Here is a 17,123-nt window from a genome sequence, read left to right on the forward strand (position 1 = left end):
CTTAACCTAATTCCACAAACTTACTCTTATTTACAAGTTGCATGAAGGTATGAAAGTATGGTGAGCTTAATCAAACTATAGCCACTGTTGGGAAAAAGCAATGCAAAACTATTAACAGCACCCAGCCCAGTAACTGCCACTTAGAAAGTGCTAAGAATGTTGAATCAAATAATATTTTCTAGAAGAAAATAAAATGTTTTAAATTCTCAAAGTTCAAGTTCCAGCTCTACTTCCCATTAGTTATATTCATTCACTCACTCATTCATTCATTCATTCATTCAACAAATCAAGCATCTACTACAGGTGAGTCATAGTTTAGGTGCTGGGGATTTGGCAGTGAGTAAGAGGAAATCCTTCCTCTTATAGTGCTTATATTTTAGGACACAGAAACAACAAACAAAAAGTATCTGGTGGAAAGTTAATGCTATAGAGAGATAAAAAATAGGTTTGACAGAGAGTACTGGAGTAAGAAGGTTCTATTTTATCAAGCATAGCCAGGGAAGAACTTTCCAAGAAGATGATGTTTCAGCAGAAATCTGATGAGGTAAGGGAATGAGCCAGGCATAAATTTGGAAAAAGAGCATTCTACACAGAGGAAACAATATGTGCAAAGACCTTGAGACAGGAATGTGCGTAATGTACTTTGTACATTGGCAAGGAGGCCAATGTAGTAGAATGAAAATGAACACAGGTCACACAGGGATCTCTGGCTTTTAGTCTAAAGTGAGATAGCAAGCCACTCATGTATGTTGAGCACCAGAGAGATTAAATGTGATTAATCACTGGATCCTATGTGAGAAGAGACTGAGGTGACAAGACTGAGGCAGTTTAGGAGACCGTCAATAACCAGGCAAGAGGTGACAGTGACCTGGACCAGAGTGTTAACAGGAGAGGTGGTGAGAAATGACTGAATTCTGGATATGAAAGAACCAGTAGCATTTGTCAGGAGACTGGATATGGGGTGTGAAAGAAAAGAAAAGAGTCAGGAATGCCTCTAATTGCATTTAAAAGAATCCATTTACTTAGAATCTATTCACTGAGATGTGCAACATATTTAAACTCTGAGCTTCACTTCCCCACCTGTGAAATGGAGACATTAATTCCTGCCTTATCTACCTCATGAAAGTCCACTGTAACCAGGAAGAGCCATTTTTACACTGCCTAGCCAATCATATTGTTTTGTATCCGAAAGTTTAAACTGTTTTTCATGGATTGTGGTATATTTATCTTCTTAATATCCCAGAGTAAAAATTCTGATGTATATTAAATTTTCAAAAAAGGCTTAAGGCTATTCTGGGGAGAAGCTTGCTCTATTGCACACAATTTATCATAATAATCAGAATTTTTAAAATTAACACATTTAGAAAATAGGTCATAGAAAAACCTAAGGTCTCTAGTTATTTTAATCTACGAAGAGAAAACTTTGGAGATTTAAGTATATAAACCTATATGAAGAGAGATATTCCAGGTAGCTCTGAGGAACAGTCTTTTACCGTCAAATTTAGAAATCTTGTGAAATAGTAAGGGTACAGGCTGGGAGGCAATGATTTATCCACATATGAACCCCAGTTCTGCCACTTACTACCTGTGTGATCTCATATGTCACTTCATCTCCCTAAGGATCAGTGTTTTCATCTACAAAATTTAGTATAATAATAGCTACCTACCAGAAGATTGTTGTGATAATTAAGTATGATAAAGTACATAAAGTGCCTGGCACATAGCCATTGTTCACTCCTCCACAATATTTACTGAATGAATGAATGATCAATAATTTTCGGTTTCCTTTGCTAATGCCATCATTTATAATCAACACAAATGCCATCATTTATAATTCAACTATCTGCATAAAAGAGAATGGAATCTAGTTTCAGGAGACAGCCAAAAATGTTCTGGTTTAGAGCAAATTAATCAAGACACACATTATAGTAAAATGTATAAAACCTCCTTCTCAAGAGACTTTTTGGAGAAATTAGGTAATTGTAAAAAAATATTTATACCTAGAAACGGTTGAGTTCATGGTCCCTATAAGTCTCATGGTTCAAGAGTAAAACTAACAAATGGTCCATTATTATTATTAAAAGTAAATAAAAATTAAAATAAGTCACAGGAGTCAATATGTTTGAAAAAACAAAAGACTACATATATCTAAAATCACACAAAACTTTCAGAGTAAAAACTCATACAAGAACACACACAAAGACATCAAAATTCATGAAATCATGTGCAAGTCACAGCCTACCCCAACTGTCTTTTCTTTTACAACTAATCATATTATTTAACAGTAACTGTTAGCTAGAGAAGTCTTTTCACTGCAAGGTTATAAAAAGACTGCAATTTAATACGTGAGTCACTATATAAATTATATAAATGGTTCTATTCATAACTTAATAAATTTTAGTGGGAATTTTTACCTGAATAACTCTTATCTCTGTTTTCATCAAGCTCGGTACTGGTGGTAGCCACTGTATCAGCCAAAGCTACAAGGAACATCTGCTCCAAACGGGTAAGGCCTGGTAGACTTGAGTGCATAAGGTGACTTGAAAGTACCCTAGCATGTTCTTGGCCAAAGTAAGCAGGTCCATATTGAGAAAGATTTATTACTTTTGATTTGTTTTCTCTCTTTTCTGGCTCTAAATCTATATCGTCTGTTGTTATATCCTGGATTTGGAACAGCTCTGAATACTGATCTTCTGGTTCGCTTTTGGTAGGATCTTCATAGCCCTGTGGTATTTTTGTACTTTCTTCTGAAATTCTGTAGGTTGTATCTTGATCTGCAGCAAGCAGTGCATATAATGGTAGTGGAGGAATAGAATCTATCTCAGTATAATCTCGAGTACCATCCTTTCCTATGGTGACTGTATCCTTTGCTGTACTGCCACTAACGCTAATGGTTCGGGAAAGATGTCGCTTAGTTCCTTCTCCAGCATCAGCATCTCTAACTATTGCAACTTCACCTGCAATACATTTTACTAAATGAGAGAGAATAGCTTTAGCCCTTCTAACTTTCCCTAAATCCATCAATTCTAACAGCTGAGTTGGATGATACTGTGGGAGAGTAGGTGAAAGTACATGTGCAGCCTCAAATAAGCCACCATCTTGAACTACAGTTGGTGAACAAAAAACATCATCAGCAACAGCTGTTCCTTCAACGATGCTTTTTCTTGACAACATATTAGATTTAAAGGCAGAATGATCTTGTGTTACTGTCTCTTCTGCATAGGGACTATCAGCTTCAATGTCTCCAAATTTGACAGCATGCTTCCACTGTGCATATACGTGCATTTCACAATCCATTCCTACCACCAATATCCCATCTCTCACCCAGGAGAGAGAAACAGGCAGTGAAGGTGTACCATCCACAGAAGACACTAAGTCTATAGATCTAAGAAGAACCCACCTTGACCTAACTCCTTGCTTGATACTACCACCTAGTGGTAAAGTAATGACAGCTACTCCATCCTTACTATTGGTCTGCTCAGTCACAATTCCTGAAAGCCGCCCATACATGAAGATATTAGCACCAACACCCACTGTGAGAATGTGGGAGCCATCTTCTTTTGATACCCAATCCAAATGTACTAAATGTTTGATATTCGGAATAAGGTATCTATCCTTGCTCAAAAGTGCATCTGATTTGCTGTACACAAATAGGTTACTGTCAACACTGACCCTTGAATCAAGTACACTCCCAACCTTGACCAAATCATCAAGATGAATTGTTTGTTCTAAAACCCATTCTGATCCTCCTGTAGATTCACATTCAAAGATGCAAACATGCATGGAAAATTCTTTAGAAACAAAACCATTGTGGTGGATAGGCTGTTTGTAAGCCACAGCAAGGCGACCTGTGTATGAACAGCTAACAGCAACTGGTCTTCCCACAATGCTCACTGTACTGCTATTATCTTCTCCTTCATCATTCATCAAGGGCCATCTCCTCCAATGGTAAGCTTCCTTCTCATCAATTTTACATTGCAGGCTGGTTTCCATACTACACTTCCAGAAGCGTACTTTATTGTCAGAACAAGTTGTAACCACTAAATAAGGTGCGAGGCATACTGGATAAATTGAAGAAGAACTCAGATGGCCTTAAAAAAGAAAAATCAGATAGTCATGACAATAGAACCATAAACTAAAATGCTAACAATCAAGTTCTAGAATGTGATAAATCCAAAGCCACTATAAGCTTCTTCATAATTCTGCAAACTCCCCTTAACTAGGAATTTACACTAAATGTCCACTGGCTAAAGTATCTATATGAAGCTTAAAGAGTCCAGTGGTGAAACAAAAATATGCAATAATCATCAATTAGTTTTTAGGTAATTATGTTTAAATGAGGTGAATATTCCATTAAAATAAAATTCAAACAATAAAACAAGTCAATCCTTAATCACTAAATCTGTTATCTGCTATAATTTATATATGCCTTCACTGGAATTCAGTCTCCATTTTTAATCATTTTCATCATAGATTTTTTTTTCAATTTTTTTAATGTTTATTTTATTCTCGAGAGAGAGAGAGAGAGCAGGGGAGGGGCAGAGAGCGAGAGAGAGACAGACAGACAGAATCCAAAGCAGGCTCCAGGCTCTAAGCTGTGATCACAGAGCCCGACGCAGGGCTTGAACTCACGAACCATGAGATCATGATCTGAGCTGAAGTCAGAAGCTTAACCAACTGAGCCACCCAGCTTCCCCTTTCATCATAGATTTTTTTTTAAATATGAAATTTATTGTCAAATTGGTTTCCATACAACACCCAGTGCTCATCCCAACAGGTGCCCTCCTCAATACCCATCACTCACCCTCTCTTCCCTCCCCCCCACCATCAACCCTCAGTTTGTTCTCAGTTTTTAAGAGTCTCTTATGGTTTGGCTCCCTCCCTCTCTAGCTTTTTTTTCCTTCCCCTCCCCCATGGTCTTCTGTTAAGTTTCCGAGGATCCACATAAGAGTGAAAACATATGGTATCTGTCTTTCTCCACGTGGATTCTTAAGTAGTCATTACAATTTCCCATTCAAATGTCCCTAATCTGCCCTCGAATAATCCAGACCCTCAATCTACCCCTACCATCAAAATGTTTTCAGACAGCTAAACAGACTGCTAGATCTCACCATTTTTACCAGGGTTAATTCATATTCTCTTAACAGTGAACCAGAATCCTCATATTTATTCCTGACTGCTGAAGGCTAACACCACACATCCACTGTCAACTATAACCTAAGGAGTAACAGTGATAAGGACTGGGTTCAGAAGACCTGGATTCAAGTTCTGGTCTATCAATACCTTTGCACAGTGAGAAAGCCACTTAAACATCTGAGCCTGTTCCATCCAAACAGTAGGAGTCATGTTACTACTTCCCTTGGAGTGTTACTGTCAATTAACACATTTAAAAGCATTTTATAAAGCCCCTACAAAACAGAATTTATTTTTATCAATTCCAATAAACTTATTCTGAGTACATCCCAAACTTTCCAAATACTGTGAAAAATTCAAAAACTGGCCCATATCTGCACCAGCCACAAAAGCCCAGAGTAAACCATTAATGTCATCTTTCTAACTCTGAATTCAAACCTATTTTATGAATAAAGGAACCCTCATATTCAAAATCATTCACCAGTAACTGGAATAGGCTTGACCCTCCAATTTTAGTTCCCAAAAAATACTATTCTAGGAACTCTTCAATTATGGTTCTACAAGTGACAGATCATTTTAAATATACCTGCCCTCCAAATTGTGTTATCCACCTTGTTAAATTCAGTATCATTCTAGGCTAGCCAAACTATAATCTCATATCCTACATTTTTTCCCCAAACTATCTGCCAATTCCTCTTCAAACTTATTTAATAAAAGTGACACATGATTAGCACAACATGAATGAAAAGGCTTAATTAAAAAAAAAGTTTTGATTATCTGCAAATGAATACATATGTTCTTTACAATTGTACTATCATACCATTCCTACTTATAGGAAATCATAGTGCAGGCAAGAAACTTCACATTAAAATATTTACATCATTTTCTGTCAGGCCGATTATCTTCATCACAGAAAACTTTCTAATAAAGACATATTTCTAAACATATTTGTCATTACCAGAAAATTACAATTGTCACCATAGCACATATTTCAGAAGGGTTTGTGCATTTCACGACTGAAGACCACTCTGAGCTGTGAATACCCAGTCTTAAAGTTACCTTACCTGCTGAAGGTGTTGCTCTTATTACTTCAACCCCTTCTGGGAGATCAAGAGGTTGGCTATATACCAGTCTAGAACTCAGAATAAGTTTACTAGCAGTTTGAAGATTGGCAATTGATGCAGAATGTGGCATGGGGCTCACACTAGGAGATGTTTCTGGAGAAGAGTCTACATTCTTCTGTCCAGGGACTGAAAGTAGACTCTCTGATGAAATACCTTCTGAAGCTTTAGCTTTGAAAATAAATTATGAAATATATTACTATCATCACTATATACATTAGCTAGAATAATACGTTGTTATCATTTAAGAAACATGGTTTTTTTTTAAAGTGCTTTGGAGACAAGGCCAATTTTTAGACTTTTGCTCAGTTACCCTGACAGATTTTTAACTATTTTACTATCACCAACTCCATCACACAGACAGACTTAATCACATGTAAAAGCTAGAAAAAAACCTCAAGTTATCTAGTCCAATGTTTTCAACCTTTAAAAAATATCAAAAGCTTGAGGTGGAACTTATTAACTTGCAGATTCCTGGGCCTCACCACACAAAGAATGATTCAGTTGTTTTGGGGTAGACCACAAAAATCTGTATTAATAAGCATCCCAGGTGTTTCTGAAACATAGCATCATGAATCAAACTTTGAGAAATAACAAGGTATTACCTCACATAGTAGATGAAAGAACTTAGGTTTGGAGAGCATAATGACTTTCCCAAAGCCATATAATTAGCTAGGAGCAAAGAAGACACTAAAACACCAGCCTCTTGACTACCAAGTGTTGCAACAAGATGATTTCAGAAACAAACACAAAAAATAAAGTTCTAAGCAATTTTAAGACATTATTAGTTGACTAGCTTTGTAAGATATATTGACCTTGATCTTCTTCCCAAGAGTTTCCAGCTTTTACATTAGAATGGAATATAAATCTCTAAGCAGATTCAGTTATCTGTGCTTCTGATACATGGGAGGGACACTCTGAATTGCATTTATTTATTTGTGTGCCTGTCTACTCCAATTAGACTATGACTTTATCAAGGGCAAGGATGATGCTTGCTTTGTATATTAATTGTAGATTAATAAGAGATGGTAAGTAATCCCCTTTTGCTTCTGGTGGATGGCAAATGTATCCATCTACTTTAGAATGGCAGACCACTAGATGAGAAATATAAAAACATTGTCCATAAAAGAGAATGAGACTACAAACTTGCATCAGTATTCAGCAGAAAAAAAGCACTACTCCTAGCTCTACCACTAACTAGATATGTTTCCTCACACAAGGCACCTGACCATCTCTGGTCATTTTCTCATCTGCAAAATAAGGTTGAACTATATTATTCCTCTTCCTGTAAACCAGGCAATTTTCTAATGTATATCTCATGCTAAGAAAGAAAGTAAGAGCAAGAAAAAAAAAACAAAGGCTGTAGAGCCAGAAAACCTGATTTTGAAACTTGGTCCTATGATAAACTAGACATGGGACTTGGTCAAGTTACTTAATATTATTCCATTAGTACACTGGAGATAATATCTATCTCACACATATAAAGTATTTATCTATCTCAGTGCCTGGCACTTGAAAGGTAGTCAACCTGTTCTTTCCCCATCTAAATTTAAAGCCCATAATTTCATTCTCTGCCAGGATTTTCAACACACTGATATATTCAAGTATAAGCCGTGAATGACAATATATACTATATTAAATCTCTTGTGAACGTTAGAACCAAAAAGATAGAAGATGCTTCCTGTCATAGTTGAAGGGAGCATATTATTTGTTTGCCTCTACTGTAATCTTCTTATTTGTGACCTTCTACTACTATTAGAAACAGAGTAAGCAAGCAACTCTATACTAGCCCTGGCTTTAGGGGAATAGCAGTGGGAACACTTCCCTCATAAGCAGTGGGGACAGAAGGTATCACATTCTTCCCGTCCTACCACAAGGATCGGTTACTACCTCTATTAATCTCTTCAGAACTATTCCTGGTTCTGTGTCCAACTCCATTGTGTTAAAAATTGTCTTCCTGACAAGTTGGTTTAAGATCACTCTATTCTTCCATTTTTGCGAAACAATATGTAACACCAAGAATTAACTTCAGAACTTTCTTTTGAAAGAACTTTTGGATTCCTGCTGCCTCAAAATGATTAGGCTCAACTGGGCACAAGTAAAGTTTCTATCAAATCATTTGGCTTTTCTAACACTAGTTCATGGCCCAGTTAGAACAGCTATTTACAGTTATATGATAATGTGAATTACAAAGGGAATGAAAAAATATATATTAGTTGACTTGTATTTTAAATGTTTAATGTGTATAAAATCAGCTGAATAATATAACCACCAGAAAAAATAAAGTATTTTGAAAACTCTTAAGTATTCTGAGTTAACCAGTTTAAAGCAGCTACAGTTTGGTATGGCTATCTGTGCAGTTCATTTTAACAATGATCTCTCAAAAAGTAAAAGTTTTTTGTAAAAGAAAGATCCATGATCAATTTCTTTGCTTCATACTACAGATTTTCTAATATGCTATGAAATTAACATGAATGTGTACAGCAAAACCATGGCTAAAATAATGTATTGTTGGATTTCTTAACATTCTACACAGTTCTACTTATGAGCTTCAGATGTTCCATCATGTTTTTATAAACGGAAAATCTGCTTCTCAGAGTGATGCTAAAGCTAATGTATACTGTGTGTGCAGTGTGTATTAATCCACAGAAAAGCACAATATTAATTCTTTGGTAAAAACAGATTTATAGAAACAGTATCTAGAACAGCACCTAGAACAATTCAATAAATATTAACTGAAAAAAACAAATTGATCAAACTTTTTTAATAGATGTCTAACACACCCATGACTGGTTTGTTTTTATATTAACCTGTTTCATCAATTATGTATGATCTTGTAATTAAAATCTTGGCATATCCATACTTCAATCCAGCAACTCAATTTATAGCTCATTGGATCTTCATTTTAAAGGATTAATCAACCTAAAACATTCAGTAAAATGAATTCACTTCATATCATCTATGCATACAAATATAATACAATTACTTACCTAAACATGCCTGTACAGATTTAAGATGAAGGTGCCACATATGGAGAATAGAGTAATTATTGCTGTCCTTTTCAATTACTACTAGAAAGAACTTTTCTGAAAACGGTGGTGGACGATACCCTATTGTTCAAAGGAAAAGTTTATTTAAGTTGTTTTTCTATTGGGTTAAAAGAAAGATACTTTTAAAAAACATCTCTTGATATATATACAAGTTAGGAAGAAGATGGCAGAATGGATATTTAGGAGCAATTATATTTCATTTTTATGTCAAAAGTTAGGTAGCTGTCAAAGACTAATGAGGCTATGTCAAAAGTACACAAAAGCCAATATGAAGGTATACCTATTGGTCAAAGATGGACAATTTGAGCATCAAAGAATAAGTGAATGCAATTTATTAGAACATATTGACTATAGAGAAAACCATGAGTTTATAAAAATACCAAAAGAGAAAGAAAGGGCACATAAGAGAAAAAGGAAAGGAAGGGCAAGAAAAAACAAAAGGAATGGAAGGAAGAGAAACAGGGGGAGAGAGGGAGGCAGAGAGAGGGAGGGAAGGAGAGAGAGAAAAGAAGAAAGACATAGAGCAAAAGGGGAAGAGAGTATGCAAGAGCATAGTCAGCTTCACTCGATGCCCCTCACAGTAACTGGGGCATTAACTCCTTATTTGGAAAATTGAAGTAACATTTATCTTGATTTTCCTATATGAAAATAGCATTAAAAAAATTAAAAGTCATGGGGAGGGGCAGTAGTGGTGATATAGAAAAGACTGTTTAGAAATTTCATGCATTTTTTTATGATAAGGCATTGTGGAAGTAATTTTCCCTGTTGACAATTTTATTTTTCATATACGAAAATGAGATCTACACAGAGCAAAAACTTTTTATATTTTTTCTTCTAATGTAGTTAACATATAATATTAATATTACATTAGTTTCAGGCATACAATATACTGATTCAACAACGCTATATATACTCCGTGCTCATCAAAATAAGCATACTCTTAATCCTTTTACCTATTTCACCAATCCTCCCACCTACCTCCTCTCTAGTAACCATCTATTTTCTATAGATAAGAGTTTGTTTTTTGGTTTGTCTCTTTTCTTCCCTTTGTTAGTTTGTTTCTTAAATTCCAGTTATGAGTGAAATCACATGTTATTTGTCTTTCTCTCACTGGCTTATTTCACTTAGCACCATACTCCCTAGTGCCAACCATATTGCTGGAAATAGCAAGATTTCATTCTTTTTCATGATTGAAAAATATTCTATTGTGTGTGTGTATGTATGTGTGTATGTATGTGTGTATATACATACATACACATACCACATCTTCTTTATCCACTCATCTATCAATGGACATCTGGGCTGCTTCCATATTTTGGCTATTATAAATGTTGCGATAAACATAGGGGTGCATATATCCTTTTGAATCAGTGTTTTCATATTCTTTCTGTAAATACTCAGTAGTATGATTATTGCATCATAGGCTAGCTCTGTTTTTAATTTTTTGAGGAACTTTCATACTTTTCCACAGTGGCTGTGCCAGTTTACATTCCTACTAACAATGCATGAGGGTTCCTTTTTCTCCACAACCTTGCCAACACTTGTTATTTCTTGTATTTTAGATCTTAGCCATTTTGACAGGTGTGAGGTGATATTATGGTTTTGATTTGCATTTCCTTGCTTATGAGTGATATTGAGCAAAAACTGTCTTTAAAAATGAAAACCCAGGGCGCCTGGGTGGCTCAGTCAGTTGAGCATCTGACTCTTGATTTTAGCTCAGGTCATGATCCCAGGGTTGTGGGACAGAGCCCTGTGTCAGGCTTCACACTAAGCACAGAGCCTGGCTAAGATTCTCTCCCTTTCTCTCTCTCTCTCTCTCTCTAAATTAAAATAAAAAGGAAAGAAAATCCATAATGACAACTCATTGACATTCAATGACAACTCAATGAGCACTGCTAGAGGTCTAATTGTGGTCTCTAAATACCACACCTCATTAAAAAGAACAGTTTGGAGGGATGACTCCATTTTTTCAAAGGATATCTGTAACCTGAGCTTAGGATGACTTATGGTGCCTGAAAGAAAGTAAACTAGCAAGAACAATGAGATTGTGTCAAAAGGACTCAGGACAAACTTGGACCAACTTGAACCAAACAACATCATATTCATCAGTAATACCTGCTGATAACTTGGGCACAAACTCCTTCCTCTGAAATTGCCAATTAAAGGGAAGGAGCTAAATACTTACCCTACATTTCCTAAAAATAACTCTGTATTTCAAAGTAACCAAATAGCTTCAGTTGATAAGGGAAAGCTTTTCTTTACAAATACTTTCCAGATAATAAATGAAAACTGGTAAGATTAGGAAAACATAACTTTTCAATCCTTAATGAAATAATGGAGTAAAAAACATTAATGGAAGAAACCATGATATAGTAGACAGGGTGTCTGGGTGGCTCAGTTGTCTGAATGTCCCACTTTTGCTTTTGGCTCAGGACATGATCTCACAGTTCATGGGATTGAGCCCTGCACTGGGCTCTGCATTGAGAGCACAGTGCATGCTTGGGAGACTTCTCCTTCTCTCGCTGCCTGCCCCTCCCCTGCTCATTCAGGCACTCTCTCTTAAAATAAATAAATAAACATTTTTTAAAAAGAAAAAGAGGGACACCTGGGTGGCTCAGTCGGTTGGGTGACCGACTTCGACTCAGGTCATGATCTCGCAGTTCGTGGGTTCGAGCCCCATGTCAGGCTCTGTGCTGAATGCTTGCTCAGAGCCTGGAGCCTGCTTAGGAGTCTGTGTCTCCTTCTGTCTCTACCCCTCCCCCACTTGTGCTCTGTCTCACTTTGTCTCTCAAAAATAAATAAATGTAAAAAGAAATTAAAAAAAAAGAAAAAGAAACCATGATATAGCAGATTGCTGGCAAATATTACACTGGAATCACCTATTATATGAATCTTCTGCATCTTAGCATCACTAAAAATGAGACTTCCTAAGTGATGTTCTTTCTTATGTCCTTCTATAAAGGACACAGCTTCACCTAGGAAGTTGAACCTGGATCTAATCAAATCTACAGAGGTAATTTGTACTTTACAGGAGAAAGTTTGAATGACACCGCAAGTAACTACTTAGAGAAATTGCTATAAAATAACTTTCTCTACATCAAGTGGCATAATGAGAGTATAAATGGGGGCGGGGTCATGTTAGTTTATTTATTTATTTATTTATTTAAAAAAAATTTTTTTTTTTTTTTAACGTTTATTTATTTTTGAGACAGAGACAGAGCATGAACAGGGGAGGAGCAGAGAGAGAGGGAGACACAGAATCTGAAACAGGCTCCAGGCTCTGAGCCATCAGCACAGAGCCCGACGCGGGGCTCAAACTCATGGACCGCGAGATCATGACCTGGGCTGAAGTCGGCCACTTAACCAACTGAGCCACCCAGGCGCCCCACATTAGTTTAAAATACTCTCAAAAATGAAATACAATGTGTGAACTTTGTTTGGATACAGATCCAAACAAATTAAAAAATAAATTTTGACATTTTTGAGACAACTGAATCAAGTTAACATGGGCTAGGTATTACACAATTCTGAGGAATTTTGTTATTTATCAATGTGATAAAAGCACTCATGTAAGAAGGTCATTTTTAGAAATGCATATGGAAGTACACAGGAGTGAAACAATATGATGACTAGGTTTGTTTTAAAATGTTTCAAGGGGCACCTGGGTGGCTCAGTCCAAGTATCCAACTCTTGATTTTGGCTCAGGTCATGATGTCACGGTTTCTGAGTTCAAGCCCCATGGTGGGCTCTGCACTGACAGCAGGGAGCCTGCTAGGGATCCCCTCTCTCCATCTCTCCCCACCCCTCCTCTCCTGTGTGCTCTCTCGCTCTCTCTCAAAACAAATAAATAAAACTTATAAAAATACAATAAAATAAAATATTCAGGAAAAAAGGAAACGAAAATAGGATAGGTAAAGCAAGTGCAACAAAATCTTAAAATCTTTAGACTATGCACTCTACTTTTGTCTGTAATAGGCATTTTTCTTAATTAAAAGAAATTAAATTTTAATTAAAACTTAGAAAGTACAAAATAAGGTAGGGGCAGGAAAAAAAGAAAGTCTACCTATTAAGTCTTTTAAGAAAATAGCTTCAAAATCAAGAAGAATGTCAAAGAAATTTTGTACAACATCTAAAGGAAAACCAAGAAAGGCATTGGGAAATCCTTTGGCATAATTTTGCAATGACATAAAGAAATGTCAAAAGAGGGAAATAAAATATTTTTAAATTTAAGTCTTTCAATTAAAAATATTATAATAAAATACTTCCTATAAGCATTTTCTAGTAGACTGGCATGAATTTCTTGTTAGAAGTAGAATGATAAACAGTACCTAGGTCTGTTGGAAAGCATATAAAAGAGTTTAAATCTTTGTAAAGGTGAAATACTATGGAAAAGCACGTTTTAAATCTATAAAGCAGTAATTTTACACCCTAGTGAGAGTGAAATAAAACAATGTGACAACTAATAACTTTATCAAGAAGAAAAGTATTCATATAAAAAGCAAAATACATAAAAGGAAAAAAATTACTAGTAAGCAGTGAAGATATGTTTAAGGTAAGCCTCATAGAAGATAAAAATTCATTCTTTCTTATTTTTCACTAAAGAAAAGGCACTTAACTGTATAAATTTGGTAGAAATACTGTACTGAAATATCTATATATACTTCTGTGATACAAGCTATACCAAGAAAATTAAATATGTCCATTTAGATACTTACAATCTATAACCAAATGAGATAAAACATCTGGAAACCTTTTGTAAACTAAAAGAATGTTCATCATATAAAATGCATTCTTAAAGTAGAATATGTCTTTCCTTCTTTCAGAAAGAAAGCATTCTATTTGTTCTATGTTCAAATACGTTCTACATTCAAAGAGAACATGACTGTTTTATAATTACAAAGTTCTGACTTTTAAAAGAAACATTTTAAGCTAAATAATAAAGTTTCAACTAACATCATATGGGGTCTATTCCTGAAAGCTCTTATGGAAAACTACTTTCTTCTGAAACACAAAAACAAATACAACACATCAGAGGGGGAAATTATGAGGTGGTACCTTTAATTCCCAGTGTATCTGAGGTTCCTGATCCAGCATACAAAACAATGTCTTACATTCTATATTCATCAATGGTCTCTAGCAATTTATTGGGGACTTTTAAAAACTTACACTAAGGGGCTCCTGGGTGGCTCAGTCGGTTAAGGGTCCAAATTTGGCTCAGGTCGTGATCTCACCATTTGTGAGTTTGAGCCCTGCATCAGCCTGTATGCTGACAGATGAGAGCCTGGAGTCTGCTTCAGATTCTGTGTCTCCCTCTCTCTCTGCCCCTCCCCTGGTCATACTCTGTGTCTTTCTCTCTCTCAAAAATAAATAAACATTAAAAAATTAAAAAAAAAATACACTAAAATTAAATGGTTTGCTTAAGACACCACAGGGAACTTACTACCAATCAAAACAATTTACTTGTAGAATTGAACAATTAAAATTACTTTTTAAAACAGTTAAACTAGGTTTCATAACTAACATTTTCTTGGCAAAATCTAGGTCATCAATGAAACTATCTTTAAAAATGTAATTTTCGGGGCGCCTGAGCGGCTTGGTCGGTTAAGCATCTGACTTTGGCTCAGGTCATGATCTCACGGTCTGTGGGTTCAAGCCCCGCGTCGGGCTCTGTGCTGACAGCTCAGAGCCTGGAGCCTGTTTCAGACTCTGTGTCTCCCTCTCTCCGACCCTCCCCCGTTCATGCTCTGTCTCTGTCTCAAAAATAAATAAACGTTAAAAAAAAATTTTTTTTAAAAATGTAATTTTCACTCACATGCCTTCTTCACAAACAAGCAATTTTTACAGAATCACATGGTATTATTTACTAAAAATTTTGAGTGATGACTTTTGATATAAAGATCCACCCTCAATATAAATTTGGAGATTTTTTTTAATATTAAGGTATCAAAGTCAAGACTATTTTTTAAAAGTACCTTGTGATGGCTGAAAAAATATTTCTGTTTCCTTTTTCTCCATATCTTCCTTATGTGGTTTGTATCCTATAATGAAGTCTTCTTGAAACACATGAAGCAACTGTGTATTTGAGCCACACTACAAATATGAAAAAAAAAATGAAGTTTTATCATTGAAATTCCCTATCTTCCACCCCTCATCTCCTAAGAACACTAATGTATAAGAAATAAATCTAACAATTTTTATTCTTTATTAACTGATGAATTAGAAAGGAAAAAGCAACAGGAAAAAAATCATTAAATCACCTGGGCAGAGAAAATTGCTTTAAAAGATGCTACAGCCCATAGCAGAATTGAATAATAATAAAAAGAAATGAACAGATCTGCTTCTGAATACACACATACACACACACACACAACCATAAGTGATCTATACAATTGGGAACTCAAAAATATCAGGTCTTCGTGACTGGCTGGAGAAGGCTATGCTGACTATGTAATAAGGTAACTGGTACAGGATTTACTTGGTTTTCCTAATTCCACTTGAGAACCCAAATAAATCCTCAAAGCATTCCCAGTCTGTCTAGAGGGAATTATGAGGGGCCCTATAACAGGCAGCTGAGTGACACATCTCTGGATTAATGTAGCTACATGTAGGTAACTAGGATTTCTAAAAGGAGGGATGACACATCACTGTGAGCTGCTACTGCTATGCTAAACGTGGTTTTGAACAATACAGAAAAAAAGATAAAAATAATCACAAATGGCTCCTTATAATCACAAAAGTGAGCTGAAATTCAAGGAAAGACTAAATACAAACAAAATCTTATTATGGAAGTGTGTCAAGATAATTGGATGGCTACCCCACAGATTTCAAGGAAGGAATGAATCTTCCTTGTGGGCTAAATCTTACAGAATAAAGGAAATCAACCTCTTTGCAAAGTACACAGAAATAAAAGAACTGTAAGGTTAGGCTGACCCACAGAATTTTTAGGAAAGTTATATAGTATTTTTATCTCTCTCCAGATAGAAACCAAAAATTCCTTCACATTTATAATAAAAACAAAAGGTAACCGCCCCAAAGGAAAAAAAAAAATAAATGAAAAGGGAAGGGTGACGTCTTCATGGATATAAAAATCATACAGCACGTTGGGCCCACACCTAGAATGAGTTTTAAACTTTGTAATTTATAAGCCTAAGCCATTTATCAGTGCTTGCTGTTTACCAGCCATTGTGTTAAAGATAACCACAACTAGAGGAGAAAAAATCTGAACAGGTATGAAGTAAAAACCATAATGCTAAGTGAGAGTGGCCCCCGAAGAGAAGGAGCTAAAGTGGGAGATGACTTTAACACCCAGTCCTTTAAAAATTAAGACCTTTATGGGAATGAAGACAATCCACTCTTCTCCTATACCTCTATGGAGGAGAGAAAAAGGAAATCACAGGTTAAGGACCTCCTTGAAAGCATTAGTAATTTGAGTCTGGCAGCCACATTTCTGTTGCCAAGAGCTGACATGATAGTTTCTCTTCATTGCTGGAAATTATTACATTTTCCCCAACAGAATACGCAAGGCATCATGGAAAAAATAACAACATAACTATATTTATTTTTAAATATGATTAGCTCATTCCTCATTTCCTTGTTTGAAAATATTGCTAACTTCCTCACCAAAAAAATCTTTTTTTTTCCTATTTAGAATGAATACATTAGTTCTATCCCTTAGTCCATCAACATGATCCTGAAGAAACAAATATCCTAAGGGCTAGAAAGGAATTTACAAAGTGGCTGTAGGGAGAAGGGTTCTCCCTCTTTCCTAGATAGTAGCTGGGAAGAACAGTGGCTACACAAAAGACTGTGATTAGAAAGT

At 35.7% G+C, this 17,123-nt stretch overlaps 1 protein-coding gene across 3 annotated transcripts in view; it reads right to left on the reverse strand.

The window, feature by feature from the left end:
* The window catches only part of DMXL2 (Dmx like 2), a 152,411-nt gene that overhangs the window by 42,500 nt on the left and 92,788 nt on the right, over nt 1-17,123 (reverse strand). For all 3 annotated transcript variants that reach the window (XM_049613614.1, XM_049613613.1, XM_049613616.1), the window contains 4 exons: nt 15,277-15,394; nt 9,245-9,364; nt 6,198-6,425; nt 2,415-4,091 (listed from right to left, as the gene is read on the reverse strand). In XM_049613614.1, coding sequence (XP_049469571.1) covers nt 2,415-4,091; nt 6,198-6,425; nt 9,245-9,364; nt 15,277-15,394 — 2,143 coding nt within the window. The remainder of the gene's footprint in view (nt 1-2,414; nt 4,092-6,197; nt 6,426-9,244; nt 9,365-15,276; nt 15,395-17,123) is intronic.

The sequence above is a fragment of the Panthera uncia genome (genome assembly GCF_023721935.1).
Source record: "Panthera uncia isolate 11264 chromosome B3 unlocalized genomic scaffold, Puncia_PCG_1.0 HiC_scaffold_1, whole genome shotgun sequence".
Taxonomy (NCBI): domain Eukaryota; kingdom Metazoa; phylum Chordata; class Mammalia; order Carnivora; family Felidae; genus Panthera; species Panthera uncia.